Source organism: Fusarium proliferatum (genome assembly GCF_900067095.1).
Source record: "Fusarium proliferatum ET1 genome assembly, contig: FPRO_scaffold005, whole genome shotgun sequence".
Lineage (NCBI taxonomy): Eukaryota > Fungi > Ascomycota > Sordariomycetes > Hypocreales > Nectriaceae > Fusarium > Fusarium proliferatum.
This window is the reverse complement of record NW_022194794.1, coordinates 1,677,334-1,703,854: the sequence shown is the minus strand read 5'-3', so window position 1 is coordinate 1,703,854 and position 26,521 is coordinate 1,677,334. Positions and strand designations below refer to the sequence as shown.

General features: G+C 50.0%; 8 protein-coding genes across 8 annotated transcripts; 2 read left to right on the top strand and 6 right to left on the bottom strand.

Moving 5' to 3' along the window:
- Window positions 1–117: 117 nt before the first annotated feature.
- On the bottom strand, window positions 118–439 carry FPRO_10819 (uncharacterized protein; the record flags this gene model as incomplete). Its single annotated transcript, XM_031231824.1, has 2 exons — window positions 118–320; window positions 355–439. The coding sequence occupies 2 exons, from the start codon at window positions 437–439 to the stop codon at window positions 118–120; spliced, it is 288 nt and encodes a 95-aa protein (XP_031081822.1).
- Window positions 440–1,684: 1,245 nt separating this feature from the next.
- On the bottom strand, window positions 1,685–2,585 carry FPRO_10818 (uncharacterized protein; the record flags this gene model as incomplete). Its single annotated transcript, XM_031231823.1, has 2 exons — window positions 1,685–2,130; window positions 2,195–2,585. The coding sequence occupies 2 exons, from the start codon at window positions 2,583–2,585 to the stop codon at window positions 1,685–1,687; spliced, it is 837 nt and encodes a 278-aa protein (XP_031081821.1).
- A 1,599-nt stretch (window positions 2,586–4,184) lies between these two features.
- Window positions 4,185–4,965, bottom strand: FPRO_10817 (uncharacterized protein; the record flags this gene model as incomplete). Its single annotated transcript, XM_031231822.1, has 2 exons — window positions 4,185–4,535; window positions 4,615–4,965. The coding sequence occupies 2 exons, from the start codon at window positions 4,963–4,965 to the stop codon at window positions 4,185–4,187; spliced, it is 702 nt and encodes a 233-aa protein (XP_031081820.1).
- A 4,564-nt stretch (window positions 4,966–9,529) lies between these two features.
- Window positions 9,530–10,323, top strand: FPRO_10816 (uncharacterized protein; the record flags this gene model as incomplete). The annotated part of the gene is made up of 2 exons (XM_031231821.1): window positions 9,530–9,565; window positions 9,646–10,323. 2 exons carry the CDS (start codon window positions 9,530–9,532, stop codon window positions 10,321–10,323), a joined length of 714 nt encoding a protein of 237 aa, XP_031081819.1.
- Window positions 10,324–11,244: 921 nt separating this feature from the next.
- On the bottom strand, window positions 11,245–13,650 carry FPRO_10815 (uncharacterized protein; the record flags this gene model as incomplete). Its single annotated transcript, XM_031231820.1, has 1 exon — window positions 11,245–13,650. The coding sequence occupies one exon, from the start codon at window positions 13,648–13,650 to the stop codon at window positions 11,245–11,247; it is 2,406 nt and encodes an 801-aa protein (XP_031081818.1).
- A 1,600-nt stretch (window positions 13,651–15,250) lies between these two features.
- Window positions 15,251–16,902, top strand: FPRO_10814 (uncharacterized protein; the record flags this gene model as incomplete). Its single annotated transcript, XM_031231819.1, has 2 exons — window positions 15,251–16,714; window positions 16,789–16,902. The coding sequence occupies 2 exons, from the start codon at window positions 15,251–15,253 to the stop codon at window positions 16,900–16,902; spliced, it is 1,578 nt and encodes a 525-aa protein (XP_031081817.1).
- A 673-nt stretch (window positions 16,903–17,575) lies between these two features.
- On the bottom strand, window positions 17,576–19,936 carry FPRO_10813 (uncharacterized protein; the record flags this gene model as incomplete). Its single annotated transcript, XM_031231818.1, has 1 exon — window positions 17,576–19,936. One exon carries the CDS (start codon window positions 19,934–19,936, stop codon window positions 17,576–17,578), a length of 2,361 nt encoding a protein of 786 aa, XP_031081816.1.
- A 4,294-nt stretch (window positions 19,937–24,230) lies between these two features.
- On the bottom strand, window positions 24,231–25,548 carry FPRO_10812 (uncharacterized protein; the record flags this gene model as incomplete). The annotated part of the gene is made up of 3 exons (XM_031231815.1): window positions 24,231–24,817; window positions 24,881–25,337; window positions 25,429–25,548. The coding sequence occupies 3 exons, from the start codon at window positions 25,546–25,548 to the stop codon at window positions 24,231–24,233; spliced, it is 1,164 nt and encodes a 387-aa protein (XP_031081815.1).
- Between the last annotated feature and the right edge of the window lie 973 nt (window positions 25,549–26,521).

Genomic DNA, 26,521 nt, shown 5'->3' with positions numbered 1-26,521 from the left:
ATACCCGCCAACTAGCAGCACCTGATGCATCGGAGCAAAAAGATCTCATCCATTGCATTACCAGGCGAACTGAAGGCGTAGAGGGCTCCAGCTGGTGGGACTGGACGTGATGAGGCTTCAGCGGTCTTTAGACACCAACTCGTACTCATAATTGCAGGCCAGCGTGGCTCGTATAGAGCCTCGCCTCACCACGCCTCGCGTTGTATAAGAGTCGCGCATCCTCCCACTCGAGGTGACACAGGCTCCTCTACACAGCAGCGGCCTAGCCAAGCGAGTGACCGTCGAATCAGGGCGTCCAGAGTGCTGCCAGGACGCTGATGCTGTAATTTTGTGGCCAGCGCCACTACCGAGTACCAATCTTTACCTCGATGGAGGTCAGGGCTTGGTGACATATTGCGGGAGCTGACAGGATAAGAGAGAACCTTGGAGGTGACAGCATTGTTGCGCTGTGCTGTGCTGTGCCGTGCCGTGCTGTGTCGTGCTTTGTTGTATCGTGTTGCATTGGTCACACGAGGGGTCGAGCGCACACTTGAGCGTCGAGACGAGAGAGAAAAAGAAAGCATGGGAAATCAGGCGCAACAAGCACTAGTATCTTACCTCCATTTTGCTTAGAGAGCCCAGGTCGAGCTATACTGTGCTACACGATAACTCCAGTCCTAGTGGTCAACTCTCCGAGGCTGGGTTGGTCCAGATGTAGGACTGAGAACAAGGCTGTGAGGCTGAGAAAGTCAATTGCTACCTTATGGGTGCTCAGTGATTGATCAGTGAGCGAGCGAAACGAGGGCAGCGTTTTGATTGCTCCGGTGTTTGATTGGTAGATGCGTAAACGATGCGATGGAGGACAATAGCCGATTATGACGAGAAATATGGGCATGGACGTACGTTCTATAGGTGATGGGTGATTTATGCGTCTCCAGGTGTTGTTGTATGTGTATGGTCTCGAGATTATCACTTGGAGGTGGCTGGAGCAATGACTGCCCGCTCAGGCAGCAGGTGATAGCGCTGAAACTCCCCACAATCCACTAAAACGAAGTCACCATACCTCCTGGAACGACCTCAGGTTGGTTTTCTATCAGACCTGTATGTATTCGATCCTTATAGACCCATATCTGTGTGAGTTCATGCAATCTAAACTACCTTAGTTTCAGATGTGATAAGTAGCAACATCGTTATATAATATCTCATGACTATTTAGGTGCTAGAACCTAGCTTCACTCCTTGACTGGGAGAGGCCCTCTTCCTCCAATATTCACTTGAATGCATGTTAACTACCTGTGGCGCATGTAATCTGCAGCTGGTTACCCTGTACCGAAGCGATATTTGACTTCAACGTTTCCGTTTATGTCATTCCTCGCCAACAAAGGAGTGACAACGATATTTCAGCCCTCTAACCACTGCTGATGGCTACCTAGACAAATATCTAGCTGGCAGGAATCTCTAGATTTATTTCCTCTTATTCCGCCTCTCTCTCCGCTAAACGACTCACAGACCTAGGAAACAGAGCATGAATGAAACTCTTCCTTCGCTTTAACGTCTTCGTATTGTTTTTCTCGGTCTCAGCTTCGCTTTTCGCAGCCTTTGCAAAAGTTTCTGGGCCATTAGACAATATGGCATGCGATGTGCTCGGATTTAAAGCAGATGCACTCTCTGATGCGGCTATCTTACTCTTTATTTCTCGAAATGCCTACTCATGTTGATCAAAACCAGCTCCTTCAACATAGCAATAAACGAGACTCACCTTACTAGATCTTCTCCTCGGAGCTCTGATCGAACCTCGATGTTCCGCCATCGCTTGTGTCTCTTCTATCAGTTCTGTAATATGCCCAGCAAGTGTGTTGCCTTTCCACCCAGCGCAGTCTTCAGCGAGGGGAACGAATCTCAAGAACCCCTTAGATGGAGGAATCCTCAGGGCCTGCTCCATGTGTCTCTGGAAGAGAGCAATGTTCCGTTTGTTCGTTGTCGTCTGGACGTCTCGAGCGAGAGCCTCGATTGTCATGGTATAGACAGCATCAGAACCGCCACCAAACTGAATACAGATCCCATGTTGGACTGTTATTACGATAGAAGATGCCGGACGATTGTATCGCAACGAGAGGTACTCGGATAGCTCAGTGATGAAGGTAAATTCATCTTCAATCTAGGTACATAGCTGAATGTTAGTGACAGATCCTCTGGTACAATACAGCGCGCCAACTTGCAATGACGTTGGTCTTAATTTCCACCAGCACAGGAGACTCGTTCCGTATTCGATCACCGGGGTCTTGCGTATGCTTGGGTCCGAATGCTTCCTCGAAGAAGTCACTTCGATTTCTGGTGATTATCGGCAATGATTGCTTTCTCGTCACTTTGGCAGCATCCCCGGAGGCAATCTGCTCTACCTCTCTTGAGAGTCGTTGATCGCTCTCCAGAACAGGGTCGAGACTTGGCCTGCTAAGGCGAGGCTTGACTCTTCGCTCTCCCGGGAGTAATCTTGGAGCTGGAGCTGACGCAGGAGTTTCTTGTTTTTGCCGTGGTTTCGAATTCGGAGGCTTCGTAGAGGTGCGACTTGGGATGTAAGGCAAAGCCATTGCCGGTGATAGGTGCATGATGGCAGCAGAAGCTTGCAGGGTCGGGATCACGACGATGTAAAAGGAAAGTTACGAGCGCATGAAAGCCATTGACTGCTCAGAGATGGCTTGGTTATTCGTTACACGTGAGATCTTTGTGCGCCCATACTCTGCGGCGATGTGCCGTATGTATCAAAAGAAATCGAATATCAAGCCAAAGAAACAGGCGTATATACATAAGTATGAGCATAATCTGTATCACGTTTCATAATCAAATACGCAGGAGGCTTACGGCAGGTGAGCATATGGATCACTCTATAGTAATTCGATGTCAAGAAGATAAATTGACGTTGAATACGGTACACGATAAAACGAGGCGTCTTTGTGCCGTAGCTGGTGTTCCCGGGACTGCAGGTTTCTCTACGTTTCCCGCTCTGCTCTTCTGTAAGTGAAACGCGTGTCACGCAATCACTATTAACACAGTTGTGAGTTCAACAAGGACAGTCGACTGTGACTCAGACTTCCCCTTGGCTCGGGCGAGGCCCGACGGGCATGAAACTCGATTCCGCCCGGTATAGAACATTCATAATCGAGCCCTGAACACAGTCGAGGTGTAAATGGATCCTTCGTTAGCAAGGATGCATTGCGGCCTTACCTTCTGGGATGATGCTGATGAAACCAGTGCCTGACTGGTCTGTCTCGTGACGAGAACTGGCCTGTCATTGCTTGTTATTTCATCCTTCGATTCATGCCTTCTAGATCTTGTCTAGCTCGTTATAGTGGTGCGGGTGTGAGTACGGATAATGGTCATCAATTGTGTGAAGGAATTCTCATTTTACTATACATAAGGTAGCTTCGGGTGCTCGGCTACCCTGGAGATATGTATAGAGGTGGTCATCACGAAACATGGGCGTTTAAGTGCAACGGATGGCTACAGCACCTCACCTTGGTACGTACGTTTTCGTTTGTCTTTTGGCTGATGGCCACTACTCGTATTGTTCAATAATGGGCTGCAGCCACTCTGGACAATGTGTTATATACCCTGTTGTAATGCAAAGAATTGCCCCCTACGCACGTCTTATCACATTTGACAGCACCGAGGAGACGGAACACCATAGGTTAGAGTTTCTGCTAATCGCTGCAATGCATCAGGGGCTTCCAAACTGTCGGAATGTCTATAAAATTATCTATCAGACCTAGACTGACCTGGACTGGTTCACAGACTATTAACATATGCACGCGCTAGGCATGGCCGAGCTGTTGGTTCTGGTCCTAGCATTTGTCTCGGCGCGTATGTACATAAAAAGAAAAGAGAAAATAGGGTTGATTAATATTCCAAATATGACCTATCGCAATCGAAACCACATCGAGCTTTGTTTTCAGCCCCAGCTCCGAACACACACAAGAAAAACAGAAGAGACTAGGCCATGTATGTATGAATACGGGCTGCAATAGTCTCGAGCGCCCCTTGGGCTGATTATGACACCCCACAACTAATTCCGATCCTTTGACAAATTCCATCGATCCAACTCGACTGGCATCTGGCGATCAGACCTGACATCTCAATGATCTGAACCCAGGCCCAAGGCCGTGGAACTCTCGCATATTGGCTTCAGTCTCCCAATCTCGATATCAATTTCAAGACAGGGCAGGGCTTCCCGCTTTACGGCGGCTTGGTCCACGAGCGCCCAAGTCGAAGCGTTTCTCTAGGGTGAACTGATACACCGCCAACCCCAGGATTATAGCTTCGACGGGAACTAGCATGACAGAAAGCGCTACACCGGCCCGGCTCTGTTTGCAGAGTGTGCCGAAGTGAGGCTGCACGTTCATGGTCACGTCCTTCCAGCGGCATGTCCAGCTCTGAAGTGAATCGTTGGTGGTAGAGGCATTCACCCTGTAGAAGAATGACATGGCGATGGTGGCGGCGATCAGGGCGATAGCAGGGGGCACAAATGTGATTGCTGCCCTGACTGTAGCGTTTCTGCGGGCCTTATTTGCATCATGACCGTTAGTTTCAGAACCAAAAAGCAAATATGTACAACAGGAAGAGACTGGGGGGTCGCCTTACAGTCGGAATCTTGCCGGCGATCAATGAGACGAGATTGGCCACAATGACCAGGGCACTACCGACTACCAGAGCTACAGTAGGGCGCACATCGAGGTTGGCAGGCCACAGTTGAAGTAACCAATCTTCCGGGACATAGGTAGCATGGAAAACAGCGAGGGAATCCGCCGAAACACCAAGGATTGTCAAGCCAGCTGCGAGGCCGAGGACTGTGAGGCCCAATCTAGCGCTGTCGATCAAGCGATAGATACGGAAGCTGAGATTGGTTCGAACCGACTCAGCATCTGCCTCGAAGTTGGACGCTGAGATCTCTGTCTTGGTACCGATGGACATATTTCTGCCGGAAGACTCCATTCTGAGCATATAGACCGAGTATATGTATATTGACCTGAGAGGGATCGCGATGAACAAGACTAACGGAAAATTCAAAACCCTAAGACCGGCTGGAGAGAAAAGGAAAGAGTATAGGAAAGACGAAAAGGAGAAGGAGAAGTAAAAGCCAAATGAACCAAGCGTAAATACGAAAGAGCTTTGAATTGATATCGAAATAGATCATGGGGATTTGCAACATAGATATACGAGATTGACCATAGCTCAACAAGACCCGTTAACCTTAAGTGACGAACACCCATCACAACAACAGACAGTGAAGAGACCAATCATATGAAGGCGATCAGTGTGATTGTAGGAAGCGCCTATGCAAGAATTGCAGCATAGGCGCGCTGGTTGGTGTTGAAGTGAGAGATTGACATCGAATGCTGGGCTAGGATTGGCCGAACCTCTAACTGCAAGAGTTGAGCGTTTGGCGTCGAGCGCTTAGACAAAGATTGAGCCACTCAGAGACAAGCATTATTCCCCGAGATGGGAGATGGTTGTCACAAAGATCTATTTTGGGGTCCGTGTCAAACCGTTGGCGTGAGCGGTTATGTACATACCTACGTTGATATTAGTAACTAGGACAAGAAGGCTGCAGGAACGGTCGACCAGTGGCCACTTGAGTTTATCCATCTATCAAGCAAGCATGCAAGCAGTGAGAGTCAACTTGCTGAGCAAGATACCTTGAGTTCCTATCTTGGTCACATGCTTGATCACCTGACCAGTCTAATAAGACGCCACAGCACACGCCACACCTCGTCCTGACAGAACCCCCCGATGTGGATCCCGAAGATATTCGGGGCTAGACTTGGCATCGCGCTCCGAAAAAGTCAAGATGAATCAAAGTCTTCGATGTAACATTTCTTTTCAGCTTGCGGATGCCTCTCAAACCTTTATTATTATTACAGCAGACCAGGGGAAAGTCAGTCTTCGGAAACTGTTAAACTCGTCGGTCGGTCCGCTACTTGTCGGAAATGAAACCTGCTGGCTGGATTGCTTTTGCCAGTAAATGCTTCGCAATCGAGGCTGACCGGCCGGTAATGTTTTAATATCGAACTACTTCACAGTTACATGACATACTCGAACTGCCGGGCAGATCGATGCGGCCTGAACATCATCGTTCGTACAAATCCTTGCGGCACAGGAGGCAGCCCAGAGCATGGCCAGACGCGAATATATCCTTCCAGAATGTCTATCTACACATCAATCATCGCCGCTTCACGATGGCTGCATTAAAGAGACGATGAATGATGTCGATATCGTGACACAAAGGCTGATGTTGACGTTGGCATGCGCCAAGATGCTCGAGGCTTTGGAGGCTTGGAGCTCCCTCAAGGCTCAAGGCTCAAACCCCTCCATCAACAAGACGTTCTCTGGCGCTGTGAGGCGTCGCGGATGATCGACAGTAGCGTTCTTGCCGGTTGCGGTTAGGACGCCAGGCGTCCTTTGCATCCATGCAAGCCGCTATTTAGACGAGTCAATCAGAGTGGGCAGTGCAGGGGAAGGGGTCTGACATGATCCCTAACGTTCAGTAATCCAAAATGCGCTACCCTTGACATCCTGACATCCTGACATCCTCACAAACTTAGATTTCGGATTCTGGAGGGCTGAGACAGAGACCGGTATAGACCATAGCTTTACCTGTTGAGTACGATGTGTACATGTGATTGGCGGGCTGCGAAGACTCAACTGAAAGATCCTGACCCATGTCTTGAGAATATTAAGATACTCATCAGCAGGATGCAGATCTAAGTAATCTAATGTCGTTGTCAATCACCTTCCAGAGGATTGGATATGGTAGGTTATCTTGGACGCCCCGCTGTCGTCTTCGGGCTCAAGACAGCTGAATACTAGGAAGAGATGGTGGACTACGTGGATTCTATACGTCGTTATGCCGACGGCAGTACAGTATGACATTTGCTGCTGGGACTATGAACCTAATGCAATCTTTATGTCCTGCAGCTACTTAGTGCACCTCATTTCTGGGACATGATTAGAACAGAAATGACAGTTCGACAACAATAGATGCAATGCATCAAAGAGCCAAGGCTACTGCAAGACCCTTCGGCAGCCCACATAACCAGAGAGCATGTCTGGCACCTTCAAGTTTCAACGATGGCTGATTAGAGTCGGCCAAACTACACTACGATGTGCTATGCTATGATAGCCACCTGGGATCAAGAACTTGGAACAATTGACTGTGTACAGAGATGTACGTATGTACATTACAGCCTTGCCCCTTGCGACCGGGAACCATTGAACGGCATGTGGGTATAGACTACACAACCGTCACTTTGATGTCCCACACCGGAGAGCGCGATGAGGACGAGAACAGACAAAGAGGCGTTATCTGTGGATCAAGACACGCCCTGGGGGAGTGTGTTTCGAACGTCCTCGAAGGAGGAAACAAGAGATCAAGACAATGAACACGTCTTGTCTAGATCGGAGTAGCATCATATGACATGAGACATGACAGGAGAGATTGTTCACACGCATCTTGGACAGGTAACTAAAGGGAGCAGGTATCGTCAGTGTCAGTGTCAAAGCCTAGTATTGGATATGGGTTCTGAGGGTTTGTGGCCCCTCCTTGTCATGCGTCGGATCAACGGCCATCCGCAAGTCAATAAGGGTACTACTCAACATTCGGGCCAATCGCATCATGGTGTGGGCGGACTGAAAGCCATGACAGGGACCCATGATGTGACCCATGGCCCTAGAGAAGAAATGACAAGTCCAATCCTGGGGGAGGAGTCTAGCTGGAAATGTTCCGGAGTCGATTGCAGCCGCCTATTGGTCGAGAAATCTACGCATGTTTCCTTGCCTTGGCTTGGTAGTTGGTAGGGCCCTTCGCAAAAGGAACAGGAAACACAGCCTGGAAGGGGAATAGTAAACGCTTGCGGAGTTTCGAGATATCCATCACCGGCCATTTTCCTCCATGGCGGCCAAGTTCCTGGGGCTCATTTCACTAGCAAGATTGCCTGCTTCTACTCCGTGCTCTGGCTCTTTTGCTCTCCCTCCTCTGTCGTGTGCGGCTCATGCGAGACACGGAAACGGGGTGACATTGGAGTTGCAGCCGTCAATTAACCAGTCAGTCAGCCAAAACACCATTTGTGGCGGCCTTTGAATGCGGCATAGCACTCGACTTTGAGAAAAGACTCAAGTCGACCAGCGCCTCTATGATCCCTATTCCATCAGATCAGAGACGTGACTGCCCAAAGGCCTGATCCTAGGCCTGGAACTGCCCAACTTGATTGAGCAGCAGCAGCTGCTGCTGAATGTGATGTGATGTTGCTTGTGCAGCCTGTGCTTCATCTTAGGCTGCAAATAATGCCAGTTAGCCTACACTACATACACTTTCAATGCACCCCCGGCTCTCCGGACCCGAGCAGTCGGTTCTGTCCGTGGTGTGCCTGGGCTGGGCTCGCCTGGGCTGGCAGACAGAAACTTGCGTCCTCCTGCTGTGGTCTGTCAGGTCAGGCTGAGGGGAATGGAAGCTGCCGAACGGGGGGTGCATGGATATGGAGAAGTGTTTTCGGGAATATGAGCGAGTGCGTTTTGCAGTTTCCGGGCTGCCGAGTACGCTTCATCCCTTTTTCTTGTCTTCCTTTCTGACTACCTACTCAAGTCGAGTCGGAATCGAAGTCGCCTCTTGCACAAGCCTCGAACGCAACTGGGGATCCTCTCCCGGCAACTTACACACAACTTAACTTAGCCTAGAATCCTCGGACTTTGGTATCTTTTCCGTGACTGGGGGGCTGGGTCCATTAGTCCATGACCCACGGATGCTCTTAGGCTTGAGCCTTTGCAGACGGGAACGGATACAGTGAGTGAATGAAAATCACAGTGGAAGCTTTGCTCTGGGGAGGACATTTTCTCGTTGTTGATCAACAAGGATCATCAACGATGTGTCCCTGGGTATGTATGTATGAATAAGTTTGGGTCTGTCAAGGGTATGAACATGACAAGGGCATCGACAACTTGGCATGGACATGGATCCTACGGTAAGAGGAGAGACTGGACCTTTATTAACCTAGTCAACCTTTTAGTGAGGACCCAAGTGATTTAGGCGTGGATAGGATGGGATGGGATGGGCGTGTGATGGTAAATTGAACCAAGACACTCCCTCCCTCTCTCTCCCACTCCCTCTATCGTCATTCACTTAACTTGCCTTACCTATTCATCTTATGCTGTCTCCCATTGTGTGTTATATTTATTATCCTTCACCTGCCCCTCAGTGTTTACTTTGTCTTTTCGAGTCTGTCTCGACTTTCAGAACAGAGGAAGAAAGAAGAATTCATCGTATTATTCGGTTTTAACCAAACCACACACACCACAGGCCATTTGATTCTACTCAACAACTCTGCTCAACTTCAAAAGTTCATCACCATCGACCACTACCACCACCATTGACGGTCTTGTGAACGTTGGTTCCGCAGCGCATTATCACCGCGCGTGTCGCCTGGGGTTTGCGACTCCAGCCACAGTTTTCGTTTCTAGCACTCTTGTCCTCAAAAACGTTTCTTGCAATATGTCTTCTCATACAATGTATGCCCCGCCAACACCTACGCCTCGCACCTTTGTAAGTCAACCAGTCCATTCTTCGCTCCCCTGAATCTACAACAAAAGATGCCTAATTCTAACGCCATTGTCTTTCTTCAGCATAACTTCGAGCAACTCCCCGCAGAGCTTCGTGTCAAGATCTGGAATTATAACCTCCCTCCTGCGCGCCTCGTGCCCATGCAATGCGGTTCCTCATGGTCCGGCTCCTCGGGCTCCCACTCATGGTCAGGATGTACTTCTTCAGCAACTATTCCCGCCAACCTCCACGTATGCGCCGAGTCGCGCAGTGAAGCTCTGAAGTACTACGGACTCGGCTTTGGCTTTGCTCGTGGCCCTGGTCAGGTCTTCCTCGATCCCGATCGCGATATTCTCTACTTTGGACCTCGCGATGGTTACATGGCCGCAGACTCTCAGTTCCAAACATGCATGTCAATGTGCGATCCTGAAGAACTCGCTCTTGTGCGCCGCCTTGCTATCAACGATGCCCTATTTTGGGTCGACGCAACCTATCGCTCCATGACTGCCGCCAGTCTCACAGTCGAGCTGCTGCGTCGCATTCAGTCGCGTATGCCGGGACTCGAGGAGCTTATCTTCGTTCCTCGCGCAGAGGAAACACCAGAGTCTCTGTCCTACATAGAGCCGACCATGGTCTATGTGCGCATGGCCCAACAGATCGAAGTCGCCATTCAAACTCTACAGCAGCAGACTCCGGGCTGGACACCGCCCAGGTGGAGGATTCTACCACTGAGTGCTTTCCAAAGTGTCGGTGCTGCATGAGAACAGACGTTCTTACTGAACAAGCTAACAAGATGCTTTTATGCATACCATACTTAGCCACTGAGCACAAGACCCTGAAGAAAGCAGAGAGCGTGGGGGACGGAGAGAGGCTTAGGCTAAGGCTTCCTTTCACCAATGGAGGACAAACGCTGAGCCTCCACGACACCCTCTCCTCCAAGTCCCGCGCCCACCCATCCACCCATCCACCCACCCACCAACAAGAACAGGCTGGGTGAGGTTGTTTGAGAGACGCCAATATGGGCGTCATCAGTCGTTTTCACATGTGCCCAGCTCAGCTCGGCATCTCATCTGCTTATAGGCCAAGACAGCGACTGCTTTTACTTTATACCCATCCATATTCATTTCCACGTTTGGGACAAGTGCTTCGGGCGGGAAAAAAACAGCACCGCTAACCAATCCCACATTGTCTTCAATCTGGGAGTTGCATAGGATTTCATCATCAGTGTTGTGGACTACCAGGTCACAAAAGGGACGATTGGAAAGGATCTAGTTCACACAGGAGGGCTTGCGGACGATATTTGGAAAGACTCGCGACATCATACGCGTCATGCTTCAATGGTGGAATTTAATTCAAATACTGTCCGTGTCAATGTTTTTGTGCCATAATGTTCATACAAAAGCTATGCTACAGAACGATGAGGCAATCTAACGCCAGCCCAATAATGCGTGTATAACAGCACATCTAGCATATCCTTCCACATTCGTGATTCGTTCATTCGTTCGTTTGACACAGATGCGATGCCTTCATCTCTAGGTACTAATGCTTGCTCGTAGCCTCTTCTGCGTTATCGCATACCCGTCCGTATTCGGTGGTGGCGGCGACTGCTTCCGGTGCCGTATCGTGTTGCCGAGTGACAGTATGGTGTTGCGCGGTGTTACCCCGACACGGCCGGAACCCGTCTATTTTGCCTCGTCGCCACCAGTGCCCATGCCGATGCCCTTCTGCCTGCCCCTGACAAGTGCCTCGAGTGCCTTTCCCATAGCCGGCAGATCGCCGAGCATTGTGATGTGGCCGCGCTCGGTACAGACACGACCGCCGCGAGCGATAGAGTAGCCTTCCGGAAGCATGGCTTCCTTGGCCAAGACAACGCCATCGCCGGGTCGGAAGAGAAGATCGTCGTAGGCATCAGAATAGCATATACCCTCGCGGCCAGTGACCTGGGCTGCGTACACCGTGGGAATACTCTTGCCATACAACACAGCGTGGGGAGGGTAGGCGTTGGCTTCCTGGTGCCTTGGCGAGTGAGCCAATTCTGAGCGAAACCTGCGAGTCGCTGCAAGTGTTCGGGTAAGATAGTCCAAGTAACGCTTACGCTGCAGATCCGAAGGCTTTGATTCTTCCACATTTGCACCACTTCCATTGAGCTGGAGCGCGATAGGGTTGTGATCTCGGGCAGCCGCCGTTGGCGAAGGCGGCCATTTCTCGCTCTTACTATCAGCGCGAGTCCGAAGAGAGTTTGGGAGGAAGGACGAAAAGGAAGATGACTGAGGACGGTTGCGAGGCGGCAAAGCCGGCTGCATACACGGGCTCAGATGCCACCTGACCCATTCCTGAGGATCATAAAAGTCGATGGGATATTCTTCTCCCGTATTCTTATCCACAAAGCAAAAGCCATCCTCAGGCAGAAAGACGAAAGATGTCCGCATGCTGAAATTGACGCTTGCTGTGAGAAGTTTCTCATTCAGGAGAACTACATCACCGTGGCGAAGAGGGTTCAGGATATTGACGCAACGTTGCGGGGTGCCGCAGTACAAGACCCCTGAGAAGAGATCAGGTCTCTGGTTGACAGCATGCCGTGTGATGATGCCGCCCAAACTGTGAGATATGACAAGAGCTCCACGAGATCCATCCGGTGTCCCTCCTTGGTTTGAAGGGAGCTTTTGGAGATATTCTTGTAATTTACGAGACAGTAAATGCGGGCTCAGGCGCCAGTCATAACCATAGTCCCAAATTCGCAGCTTTCCAGATCGAGCATTATCACACGAGCGCAGTCTTTTGATAAACTTTCGAGAGACGTCGACAGGGCCGATATGTTTCAGCATGCCGTCAGGTTTAATAGTCTCTTCCATTCTTTCCTCGTCCTCATCCTCCAAGCCAACTTCGAGATTGACCTTTCGCATGTTGAGGCCGAGTTTCACAGGGGCCCAGACCTGTTGGTGAGGTGGCTCGGCAGATCGTAAGACGGAACCACGGTAGCCGCCCATGATCACCAAGTCCCCAGTCAGAGACTCCAGGACGCGATCGAGAACAGCAGATCCGTCCTTTGAGCTGACATCGAAATCTTTGGGAGGCTGAACGCGAGTTGGTGACGGTTCGGGTGAGTAGAATGCACCGAGTGAATGCGTTGACTTCCGTGCTTGGCTGTAAAGCTTGGGCAGGCTAGGCATCTTGAAGTTCGGAACGTCAGGAAGGCTGTCTTTCAAGGCCATGAACCGAATATTGACCATTTCACGAACGTCCTGGAATTGTTCATCATCACCGAGAGAAGAAGTGCGAGAAAGACTGTGATATAAGTGACTCTCATCAGAAGTGACCCGTCGAAGAACCCTGGGTCGTACAGACGCAGAGGCTGCGTTAGGATTCCGAGGAGTAGAAGCGAGTCCTCGAGCCTGTTGCGGAGCCGGACTAGGCCTCACTTGAGAGACACCAAGCGCATCAGAAGGAATATGAGGCAAATGCTGGTGGGTTGCTTGTGATGAGCGACTCGGGACACCTGACGTACTGGCACTGGTTTTGTCGTGTGAGCTGGAAAAGAACGAGTTTGACATTGAGGGTAACAGATGCGTCGGAGGGCTAAGAGAAGGCCATGCCTTCTGCAGTCTCCTTAGTGCTTCTTGGCCTGCCGACCTGGAACGATTTCGAGCTGGAGCTAAGGCATTCCCCAGAATACTTCCTGCTGGTCTGCTTGTGGAAACTTTGCTTGTAGGCTTCGGCTGAGCCTGCCAGGGTGAAGGCAAGGCATTTCGGTACTGCTGAGTGGGCGATACTTTTGCGGATGGCCTCTCTGGGGTAGCAATCTGTGGTACCTCCTGGGGTGTTGTTTCGGGCGAAGACGAAAGATCAGGGCTTGTGTCACCGTGTTTATCGATGGGCAAATCGAACAATCCAGCTCGACTCTTGTCTAGTGCTAAGGCTTTCTCGATGGCTGGCGTGTTTTGTGAGGTCAAATGTCTAGCAGCATCACTAAGAGCAGGTTGCAATATTGCCTCAGCCTCATCTTGATTGCAAATGATTGAGTCATCATCATCCTGAATATCTGGACTTGGAATATCAGGTAGAGGTTCATGCGTCGGTTTCGTTGCCATGGCTCACTTGATTGAGCCCTGTTACAACCCTCAGACACCAGAGGACAAGAACGGGAGTTTGAGTTGAACGGCGGGCTTTGTGAAAAAGGACCGAAGTCTATGTGTATGTTGAACAGGCGACTTAGCCGGCAAGACGTGACACTAGGAGAAGAGGTTATTTAAGGAAGGTAAAGCGAAGAATTATCAGACATGGCAGGTGTGCGGTTCTTGTTTGTTCCTCGGCCTAAACCAAATCACAGAGACGGAGAAGACAAGACGGTGGAGCTAGGCCAGAGAGAGATCAGAAAGGAATCACTCAATCTGTCCAACGATGCAATGCGGCTGTGTGTGCTGATCCGGGAAGGCCGGGTGTGGATGGATCCACGATTGATGGTTGGTGTTTAGGTATATGCCGTTTATTCTCTTTCGTTCTCGTGTTCACTGTTTCGGGCGGGTGAGTGCAACGTTGCTTATGAAGTATTATTGTCTTTAAAAGAAAGAAGGAAGTCGGCTTCTGAAGAATCGATTATGGATGAACGCTCCCAAGCATTAGCCCTGATCGTCGTTGGTTTAATGAGGTCATGGTGTATGGGATTAAATAAACCGTGGATTCTGGGCCAATTACGGGCCGACAAGCTGTTTTCTGGCGATTCGATCAACAGGTCATAGGGCGAAGTGAAGGCTGAGGCTGAGGATGATCCATTGTGTAATCGTAAGTAGGTAGTCGTTATTGATGTTAGGTAGTAGGTAGGGATAGGTACCAGGTAATGATACACTTGGAACTGATCAACTTTTGGTGTAATACATATCTTTAGGTATTCTCTTACAACTCCCGAATGGCAGGAACGGACCTAGGATGAAAGCTCTTATTCGGGAAGGAGCCAAGACATTAGACCAAGATTCAACACGCACGAGGCAGGAGACATCCGCTTGTTCATGTGATAATGGACCCTCAACTTATGGACCCTTCCATGAAAAGGGAGATGATTCTATCTTGAGACTCGATATTTACGTGTGAAAGAGGATAAAATATATCTAGGTACCAACCAAGACAATAGACTCGGAAGATATCTTAGGCCATTCTACAGAAAGTCACGATCAGAATCAACAACTGTTACCGATCGGAAGGAACTGTTCCTTGCAGCTTTCGGTGGGTAACATCACAGTACAGTACCAAAAACTCCTAGTAGCACTGATATGCCAGCACAGCCTTGAGGATTCAAAAGGAATGAAGATCTTCAATGCGAAAGAGAGCGTGTCTCTTCAAAAAACCTCAGCCTTGGTCGCTTCGATACTTTTAGCTACTAACCTACTAATGTATCTTGTGCAATTAATTTTGTAATAGTCATGATAAACTTAGTAGCCACACCTTGCTGTTGATTCTCGACGCCATCGTCAACGTCATGCACCAATTTTCTTCCTCTCGTGCTGTAGCCCCACTCGGCCCCGGTCAACGGCGCCGACACGGCCCGGGCGTAACGAAGCTATTATGTGCCAAGATTTAATCGGGTCGTTATGTCATGACCTCAAACCAGACGATCCTGTCCTTCAGTGAAGCAAACCTAGCTACCACTGATCATCAGAGCCACTGGCAGCTCTTGATATCTGCCGGACCTTCACAATGTCAACTCTCGAACCCCGACCTCCTTACTCAGAAGCCGAGATCAAGAACCTTTATCCGCCTCAATTACGTCTGCAACTCGTACAGATCCTTCTCCGTCATGGCGAACGCACTCCTATCACTGCCCGCTTCACTTCCACAGGCCTTGCACCTTTCTGGCCATACTGCTCTGCAGCTCGTCGTTTAACCAGCGTCATTCTCGACCCTTCTGCCACCAGCTCCCATGTCGATCCCGCCGACAACCCAGGCCTTACTGCTCTCGAGTGGAAGCGCCGACTCGAGACCTTTGGGCCTGATGATGCGCCTATCTTAGCCACTGGCCGCAATGGCGAGCTTGATGCTATCTGCGACATGGGCATGTTGACCGATCGTGGACGAGAAACAACGTATGATCTTGGCCAGCGCCTACGCCATCTATACGTCGATCAGCTTCGCTTCTTGCCGGAAAAACTCGTTGTTGACATTGACACAGCTGCCATCTACCTCCGCGCTACACCTATACCCCGCGCTCTTGAGTCTCTTCAGCAAGCTTTCTACGGCCTCTATCCTCCCTCAGCTCGCGCCCCTGGCCTTCATCCTCCCACAATCCTTACTCGATCACCTGCCGACGAAACCCTCTTCCCCAATGATGGCAACTGTCGACGCTTCGCTGCTCTCGCTCGCGCTTTCGCTCAGCGCTGTGCTGACCGCTGGAACGACTCCGACGAGATGGCATATTTGACAAGACGCCTCGGTCGCTGGATGCCCGAGGAACACCCACACGTTGCCGTGGACTCTCGGCCTCGCCTCAGTGGCATTATGGACACTATCAATGCAACAAAGGCCCACGGTCAAGCCACTCGGTTACCCAAAGAGTTCTACGACCCCGAAGTCAAGCGAATTATGGAGAAGATCGGCGTTGAGGAGTGGTATGCTGGATACAAAGAGAGTGAGGAGTACCGCACTCTAGGCATCGGTGGACTTCTCGGAGACGTTGTGTCTCGTATGGTCGGTAGTGCTGAGCATTCTACTGCTGATGGCGAGTATGAGCTGGCTCTCAACAAGAAGGTTTCTGCTACTACACCACAACCTGTACGATTTGGAATGAGCGGTTGTCACGATACCACTCTTGCTGCCACACTTGCCAGCCTCGGCGCCTTCAACGAAGAGGCCTGGCCGCCTTTCACAAGTCATGTTGCGATTGAACTATTCCGCCACGTCAATGCAGGCGCCACACCTCCTCCTGAAGCTCCCAAGCCCACTGGCTTTCCGTCTTTCTTCAGCCTGGGCAGTAAAGGAGCTTCCCATGCTGGACTGCCACCCCCCGGCATAGGTCGGAAAAAGACTCCAGACCTGTCAGAGAACGAAAAAGAGCGCCTAAGGGGTTACTATGTCCGCCTGCGCTACAATGACCGCCCGGTGACTATCCCTGGCTGCGCGCCAGTAGGCAAGCATCTGGATGGTGATGAGTCCTTTTGCACTTTGGTAAGCTCTAATGTTCTCCCCCTTACCAACTCTGGAACCAAGACTGGTATCGTGCATTACTTACACTTCAACAGGAAGCCTTCAAGGAGATCGTGGATAAGTTCACACCCATAAACTGGAAACAACAGTGCCGTGCCAACGTAAGGGACCCAGCCTTTCCTTCTAAGCCCGAGCCATCGGGATATTGATTGTGAAAATCATCTGCAAGCTCATGGGAGGTAACCAAAATCCCCCAATATTTGACACTGCCCCGGCCCTGGAAACTGCGTGCATTTACCATTAAGCTCTAATCACATCCTGCGCTCAATGACCTCAAGACCTCGAGTCGACAGCTATAAACTAATTAGGTACATACGTAAGACACCACCCATATAGTAGAACTGAGCTGTCACAAACTTAAATAGACATATTGTTAAGTGATCATATGATCTGCGTTCAAGACTGTAGTGCCTAACCTAACCTAAGACTCCGTAATAGACACAAACGCAGGTGATATATCCTCTCATCCATCCATCCCGTGCTGAATCCTCTCCAGTTCAAACAGCGTCTCGTCTCAACCATGAGCGCTCCCGTCTTTCACAAAGGGGGCGGGCGTATTAATCACAAATCCCATTTCTTCCGAATGCTCTCTCTTCCTCTCAGGAGCAAAACATCAAAAATCGAGACCAACTTGCAATACAAAAAAAGGTACACCGAAGGGGTAGATTATCAAGAAAAAGGGAAATCAAAGAATGAAGGGCTGTAAAGCCCCGAGAATCAAGGACATGACGCCACAAGCGACGTCGATTACAACGTTTAAGCAAGTTTTTCGTTCAATCTCGCTCGTGATGAGAGTGAAAGCATAAAGATGCACAAGCGTCATTAGTTTGCAACTTCCTCCTCAACCCAACCGTTCAGGCCTCCTTGAATAGCAAGGCCAAATCCAGAGCCCATACCGCCGTAGCTTGCCTGGTAATGGTGACCTCGTCGTTGCTCGGTCTCAGCTCCAGGAATACCATTGGAGGCATTTCCACCATTCTCGAATCCAGGAGCAAGTACAGGAAGACTGACCGCCCTGCTATGCTGACCGCGACCTGGTGCTAGCAAGCCACCAATCGTAGTAGCACCTGGTGCTGCACTGTTGGCCGGGTATCCATTCGAAATGCTTGCTGACTGTCCATGGCCGGAAACAGGCACTTGCTGGGACATGGCGAGATCGAGATCGCTAGGAGATGGCTGGGCGGTACCAAACAGGGCATTTTGTTGAGCAACGATCTGCTGTTGTTGGTGATGTTGTTGCTGCTGGGCCTGGTGAGAGACCTGGTTCAAATACATCGTCAAAGGGTTGCTGTTGGCATTGAAGAGAGCAGCCGATTGCTGGGGAGTGTTGCCGTTTGTGGGAGAACCGCTGTTCTGGGAGCCGTTAGGCGGAGGAGAAGACACACCATCACCACGAGGAGACTGCGACTGCTGCATCTGACGAGGAGGGTTACCGCAACGATCTTTGCCAAAGTTGACCTTGAACTTCCTGTAGTCGTCTCGGCCTCGGATGGCCTCAATCGCCTTGATGGCGTTGGCGATGTTGGTGAAGTTCACAAAAGCACAGCTCTTCTCACGCAAAGTGTTGACAAGCTCAATCTCACCATACTCGGAAAAGTCCTGTCGTAGACGCTCCTCGGTCCAGGTTTCGTCAAGGTTGCCAATGTAGACGTTTCGGGAAGCACCACCGCTCACAGCCAGAGCGATGGCAGGAGGAAGAGCTCCGGAGTGCTTGCCCCAGCCAATCTTGAGGCGTCGGTTGTGGATCATAAGGCCCTGAATGTTACTCAGAGCATAAAACGAAGCGGCAGCGGTGGGATCGATGAAGGTAACGAAGCAAATGTGCTTGTCGGGAATGTAACGGATGTGGTGAAGGAGTCCTCCACGAACCACATTGCAAATCTCCTCAATGGTCGTCTCAGGGTGGATGTTGCCAAGATAGATGGTTCGGTTACCGAGGTTGTTGATACCTCCAGCAGTTGTAGCGACGGCGGCAGCAGCAACAGATTGCTGGGCCAAAGCATTCGAGATCAAGTCACGGTCGGCACCTGTGAGCATGTGGGCGTATCCAGGGGCAATGCCTAGGTACTGAGCAGCATTCTGCTGTTGAGTCTTGGAAACGTAGGCACAACGATCTTTTCCGTAGTAGACGCGGCGAGGGGCCTGCCACTTGGGCTCTTGAGGAAGCTGGGAGACAGCCTTGATGGCATTGGCAATCGAGAGGTAGTGGACAAAAGCAATGTTCTTCTCGCGAACGATCTTGATTGTGTCAATGGCACCAAACTTACCAAGGTCCTCGCGCAGTTCCTCCTCGCTAACTTCCTCGGGCAGATTGCCCAAGTACACGTTTCGTGAAGCTCCAGATTGTTGGACAGCCAGAGCAACAGAGGTCGGGACCTGCGAAGGCTTACCCCAACCAATCTTGATGTCCTGGCCCTTGATGCAGAGCTTTTTCAAGATGGCATCGGAATGGAAGTGAGTGGCGGAGCTAGCGTCAAGAAACGAGATGAAAGCACAGTTCTTGTCGGGCAGAAGGCGAACTGACTCGATTTGACCACTTCGAACATGACCAAGAATCTCCTCGGCCACAGTGTCCGGAGGGATGTTACCAAGGTAAACGGTACGGCTGGTTCCCGTAACAACACCGGATCCCATTGAGACGGGAGACGTAGGAGGCAGAGGTGCCTGCATACCGAAACCGCCAGTAGGGGACTGGGGAGGGTAAAATTGAGGGGCACCATAAGTGGAGGGAGACACTATTCCTTGGTATGACTGAGGAGAAATGGTCTGCTGCACAGGGCTGGAGATACCATTCTGCGGCTGGTTGTTTCCCTGCTGTTGCTGAAATCCTGGGATGCTCTGAAACTGGGGACTGGCAAAAGCAGCCGGTGTACCGGGCTGGAAAGGGCTACCGAGAAGCAGCTGAGAAGGCAAAAGGGGGGTGAACTGCATATCAAATGCAGTCCCCGGGGTAGCCATGTCCACTCCATTGTTCGAAGCCTGCTGGACCATAGGCTGAGGTTGAGTGTTGATCGAAGGGATGTTACCTCGTCGAGGATGTCGGTCGGCGAAGCCAGAGATGTTGGAGTTAAAAGCGCCATGAGAGAAACCGGTATCGCTGTTGGAAGGCTTGGAGGCATGTCCGAAGCGGTTGGCCGGGCCATTAGGGGCACCCTGGCCAACGGGTCCATTTAGGTCTTGCATACCGAGCAGATGAGGGGGGACGAGCGAGTCCCGCCCGACGTGTGACAGTACAGCCGTTTTGAAAAACTGGTTGTGCCCGAGTAAGGCACGGAGAGAGCTGTGAAGTTGGGGGGATGATCCGACTGAAGAATTTCAGACGTTCCAAGTCTCCAATTCACTGACAGCAGAGCTGATTTTTCGGGAAATCGGTCAAATCACGAGAATCCAACGAGTCAGAGCAGGCCGTATAACAATGCTAAAGCAACTAGTTATGCAGAATAAAGTCGATGAAATCGAGTATTATGAAGCGTATTGGCTTATTCGAAAGAGAATAAGTCAAGGCAGCCCTGAAAAATGAAAAAGGCCGTTCCAGGAAGCGGCCGTTTAGTATATATGGTGATCGAATTTGAAAGACTTTCGGCCGAATCGAAACCTTAGGCTTTGGTGAGGCTGAAGATGCGAAATAATGGTAATCGGTTGCAAGAGCGAGTGTATCTAAATGTCGAACGAGAAACGTAAAGCACGATTGTGCGTAGCCTTGCCGAGCTGAGGATGATATCCAGGGACAGAGTGAGCTGAGCAGGAAAAAGTATTAATAAAGCAATATGGCCGAAACGAGTGTCGACGAAGCCGAAAAGTGTAGTCTCAACAGAAGGAAGAATAACGACACTGCATCTGCCAAGGAGCAGTCAATGAAAGCCCCAAACAGTGAGTGTGTATGAGAGACGAGACTTGACGAAGAAGAGAAGAGACAAAAGTCGGCGTCGATGAGAGGACGGCACAGATGTGGATGGAGGAAGGAGTCAAAGGAGGGAGGGAGAGGGATGAATTTCGATGCCGTCCAGGTTGACCTCCAAAAGATCAGGGACCAGGAAACACAGGGGGTGTGTTGGGTGAGCCTCAGGCCGACAAGTAATGTAATAGAAGCGCAAGTGATTAGCTGTGGGCGGTAGACCATAGCCTGTAGGTACAAAGAGGCCAGTCCAGTAGTTTGGAAATAATGCAAGGTAATAATGCTCAAATGAGCAAAGAGGCGCCAGGGAGGGAGAGAAAAAAGGCCAGACAAACCTGGTAGGGAATGAGGTGGAGGAGGGTTCGGTGGGTGGGTGGAGTTGTAGATTGAGAAGGGATAATTATGAAATGAAAGAAGAAGAAATAAGAAGAAAAGGCAAGGTACTAGGTAGATGTTGAGGTTATGAGAACCTAGAGGAGGTTGATGGAAAAGGAGGGATCGATACTAAGAATGGAAGTTAAAGAAGGAATGAATGTCTGAAGTTAAGAAGATTGAGAACGGAAAGAATGATCAAAGACGACTTGTTGATCATGAAAAGAAGACAGGAAAGAGCTGATGAAGAATGAATGTAGTAATCTAATGGTGATAAAAAAAAAAAAAATCATGTACAATATGCCTACTAGCTAAAGTACTAACTCAGTGCCTACGCTAGGTAACCAACTGCATGAATGAATAGAGTCATAAGGTGGTCAATTCACGATCATGGTGGAAAGGAAAGAAGACAAGAGACAGACAGTGAGTGAGTGAGCGATTGAGTGGATGCACAATTCATCAAAGAGCACATGCACAAAACACCAACACAAAATGAACGGTCGAGGCTAAAGGTGAAAGCTATTGGACTAGGACCGAGACGGGCTTAGAGGCTACCGACGGCGGACAACGGCGAGCCAGTCAGGAACTGAAAGGAGAGGATTGGTGCATCTTTTCAGGGGGAGCTGAAGGCCAAGTCTCGTGGTTCAAAGTGGCAGAACAGACAACGCATTGCCTCTGCCTATGTTGGGCTGTGGAGAAGGGGAGGCTCTGGGGCCTGGCTGGCCTTGGGGAGGGGGCAGCATCGACATCAGGGGCCCATGAGGGGACATTGGACAAGGGGACCATTGCCTAAAGGGGGTCAAGGTTGGAATTGGCTGCTCCGATAGTTTAATGACCCTGACAGGGATTATGTCGATTAGCTGTCACTAAAGGTCGGTGACGGACTGAACCGAAGTCGTTGATCGTCAGTCAATGCCAGTTGAGAAGGAGAATAGAAACAGCCTGAAGTAAAGCAAGTGTATCAGAGCATATACATACAGCAAAGGTTAGTCCTGGATAATGAGTTTCCATCAATAGCAGCCCTTCCTTCATCGACTGGTTCTGTCGTTTGAAAATGTCCAGTGTTGGAGATGTACATACATACATAACATAACATTATGTGCACTGCAATGTTACATGCAGACAAGCTTCCCCTTGAGAAACATGCAATCCAATCCCGTCCGTCCATCTGGGACTGGGAGACTGGACTGTTTGTCTCGGCTTGGCTTACTTGGATCTGCCGGTGAATATCCATCCATACCACGCGATCGATTCTGGGCTCGGGATCAGATAGGGGTAGCCAGCCTGCTATTATTACTGTGTATGTAATTGCTGTGAAGATAATTAGTTTTCAGGTTGGTCCTGATGGAAGCAGATATGACTTGTCCATTCTGAGCTAGGTCGGGTTTGTTTCGGGATAAAATAGCATGATGATGAAATTGAGAGCAAAGCAATGCTGAATAGACTTTGGATGCAGCATATACGAGAATTTACTCAATTCAAATGTCACAAAGTGGAAACATTCCTCAACTGTGTCTCTACCAAGATCTATGACCATTACAGCTCACACGTATCCCAATTTCTAACCAACCTGCCAACCTGTGAACACACATCCATTATTATCCATATTCCACAGTTCAACCTCTCCTCACCCCTGGCACAAACTGGACCCCTAACTCATGATTACATACTCCGTATGTACTCCGCAAGGCATGGATGGGTTATTTATTAATGGGTCTGACGGTCCGCCCGTTTCATTCGCGCTAAACTTGCTCAAAGCTCAAAGAGTAACTTCACCCGCATCACTTGAAACGGTCAAATGCTTTCAGCGTGAAGTCACTTTGACAGCTGTATCATTAGAGAGACTCTTGCGGATCCAACAGAGTCTCCAATATCAGTCAGTTCGTCGCAGCTCGATCTAAAGAGCCGCTCGTATAAGACATGCAGAACAAGCCCCTCCTCTGGGGCGGCTACAGCACCCAATCTTTGTACGTACGTACTTCATAGTCCGGTACAAGTGGTACAAGCGAGAAGACGGAAAAGACGATTCGATTCGTATTCTTCCCCTTGTTACATGGTCCCCAGTCGCCGTGAAACATCAACACGGGCCTTAGTCTTGAAGCATTTCACTCCCAAACACAATCGCCTTCAGAACATGGAGGTCAATTCTATTTTCGGAAGCGTCTCAGGCGCTTCGCAGACGCGCCACCCGCTTTCAATGGTTCTAGGCTGACGCTGAGAGTCTTGTTCTCCCAGTTGCGCATACTGTTCAACAACTCTCACACAAGTGAGTTGAGCAGAAGCGTCGGTCTGAAAGCGGTATTTCTTTTAATGCTACTACTGTTAGTGGTTCCATTTCTGATCCCACGTCCCGCGATGCTACGGGTACTGCGCCTGGACCAGCTACTACTATCCCAACTCCAGACCTCTCCTAGCTCTCCTATCATCCCCGAGAGTTCCATGCCCCCTTTGTGCTGTCAGTGTCAAGGAATCCACCTTGCATCCTATGTATCCTTGAGAGAACGTGACCACCCCGGGGATTCACTAATCATATCTATTAGATCTTCAACCACGTACGGAGTATGCCAAGCGAAACTCGCGGTTAGCCATTGGCGAGTATCTGCACCAAACTCGATGTAAAACTACGATTCGTCAACCAATGAAGGTTCGTACTGATATAGAGCATTGGGTGTTCAATTGCGGACACCAAAGCTCGACCGTTTCCATGCCACATCTGAGTTCTCCCAAGCTGCTCACAAGCCTTCTATAGATCTGAGAGCCGTGGGACTCGAAGGCTTTCGAGTGTTGCCTGTAGCACAGACACGTTCCTTTGATACTGAACGGGGTTGCACGGCGAGGCTTCATAGCTTCTTTGCTACTGTGGAGAGATGGTCCAGATAGCCACCTAAATGTTATAGCATCATCCCAAGTCAGACTTACAAAATGTTACAAACAAAGGAAACCTTGCAGGCGAAGCAGTTCCCGACGACTCTTTCGTTGATCTTCACCAAGTTCATATCATTATCCTCTATCTCAGTCTCAGTGGCAGTGGCAGTATTCACCGGGAAACTAGACTGAAAGAACTAGAGCAGTTCAATGATTTCAATGATGATTTCTTCTGCTACAATATGCACCCTCTCCGTTTTATGTACATTCTTTTGACGTCGGCCAAACCCATGCAAGTCCTCATTATCATTCATAACGCAAAACGCCATCCCCTCCCCATCTCACTCACAACTCATCCTTAGCATTGCCGCCATTGCCTTCCTTCCCACCATCCTGAAGGCCTCTCTTGACCATAGAGCTGATGATCTCATACACAACCTGAGCAGCGGCCAGAGCGGTCTCCTCACCACCATTCTGGTAAGCAGGAGATACCTCAACAACATCAGCACCAACTAGGTTCAGTCCCTCAAGGCCGCGAAGAATGCGGATGAACTCGCGGGTAGACCAACCGCCGGGCTCCGGGGTTCCGGTGCCGGGTGCAAAGGCGGGATCCAGAACATCGATGTCGACAGAGAGATACACAGGGTTTTCGGTACCGAGTACTTTCAGGATACCGTCGATTATTCCCTTGGTACCGAGATCGTCAATATCGTCGGCTGTGAAGCGGACCCAGCCTTGGGAGGTGTCGTCCTCGTTGTCGGCAAAGTCGTTACCTGAGAGCCTGGTGCGTAGACCGGCATGGACGGAGCGCTCAGAGGAGGAGTTTGAAAGGAGACCTTCCTGGTTGGCCATCCAAAACATGGAGCCGTGGGTAAACTGAGTGGCTCCCCACCAGGAAGGATAGGCAGCTGGGTTCCAGGTATCGAGATGAGCTGTGATGAATGTGTTAACGAGGTTCTTCATAAGATAGTTAATCAAGGGCACAATTAACTCACCGTCGAAATGTAGGACCTGGATAGGCTTCCCATGAATCTCGTTCAACGCTCTCAAAGCAGGGAGAGCCAAAGAGTGATCACCACCCAAAGTCACCAGTCGAGCCTTGGGTGCAAGTGCTGAAACCGTCTTGCGGCGACCAAGCTGCTTGAAAGCCTGGGTCATCTGCTCGCGAGCAATGTTGTTGTCGATGGGGGTGATAGAAATATCACCACAGTCCACAATCTTGGCCCAGTTCTGGTAAGGATTGATACCAGCGCGAGGGTTGAATCCACGCATGGATGTCTGGCGAGCAGATGCAGAGCGAATCGCTCGTGGGCCAAAACGAGCTCCTGGGCGGTAGCTCACGGCTGTGTCGAAAGGAGCACCGACAATAGCAATATCGAAGGGCTCGGTGGGTTCAGTGAGACACTTTACATGGTTGAGATGGGCAAATGTGTTGATGCCAGCAAAGGGCCACTGCGAGGAGTCAGTGTATAGACCTCTCACGATAGTTCACGATGCTTAATGAGACACTTGGAGCCTTCTCTACCGAGTACCTATCACATACCTCATAACCCCATTTCTGCTCCAGCTCGTCGAGTTCCTCCTTCGTCCACTCCTTATCATCATGATCATGAGAGCAAGCTGTGGCCAGCCCCGCCAAAGCGAGAACGTTCAGGAGCTTCATGATGAGTGGCAGTTGCAATTCACCGATCAAGTCAATTTGTAAATATTTGAACTTGAGAATCACAAGAAAAAGAGAAAGAAGCAGGAGAAAAGAGAGGCTACCGGTGAGGTCTATATAGTCACTGCCTATCTATGCTTCACCCTCCACCGGGCGGGCATCCGGCCCCACGAGTCAAGATCCATCAGATCAAGCATGCCTCACTCAACTCAATGAAAGCCTCAAAGAGAGGATATGACGATCGCCGATTGGTCAATCGAGGCAGTTCTGACCGGATAACGATCTCCCCGCAGTTGTCTTTCTTCCCCGCCTCGAGCCCTCTTGAGGTTTGGGGAGTGAATTTGCCTGATTCAGGCATAGGATTGCACGTAGAGGCCCTATGATTTCACTTTTGGGTTGAGAGATAGTGACCAGAAAATGGGTCTCTGGTGTGGAACTAGGTTGAGATAGGAAAGTTGGGGCGACGGCACCTCATATTTACCGGCAACGTTAGGTTTGTATTCTTAACAATGTCAAATCACCTCCAGCCCGCTGATATGTTTGTCAAGCAGTTATCAACAGGGACATCCTCCAAATTTCTTTGGATTTGCAATATCAAGTTCCCCTTTATCTCAAGTGTGGCTCTTACAGACACACCTCAAGTTCTGTTGAGGGGACAGGCACCTTCAAGGTATCATATTCTCAGGATCGTTTTACGGACAACACATCTTTGTTCCATTACGCATCATGCTTGGTACACATCGCATAGGGCGTACGCATTGTCTGTCAAAGGGCGTAGTACCCTCCGTCATTCACCACACCTCTTGCAGCACTCGAGGAGAACAGTCTGTCTTTGTCTCGACAGGACAGCATCCCAGACAAGTGATATGTCCCCTTTGGCATCAACGACAATGTGCCTACACTTGATCTGCAATGTACGCCGGCAGTTAGCCGGTCCCAAGGACAGTCCGGGCCCGATCCATCTACCGAGTTGGCA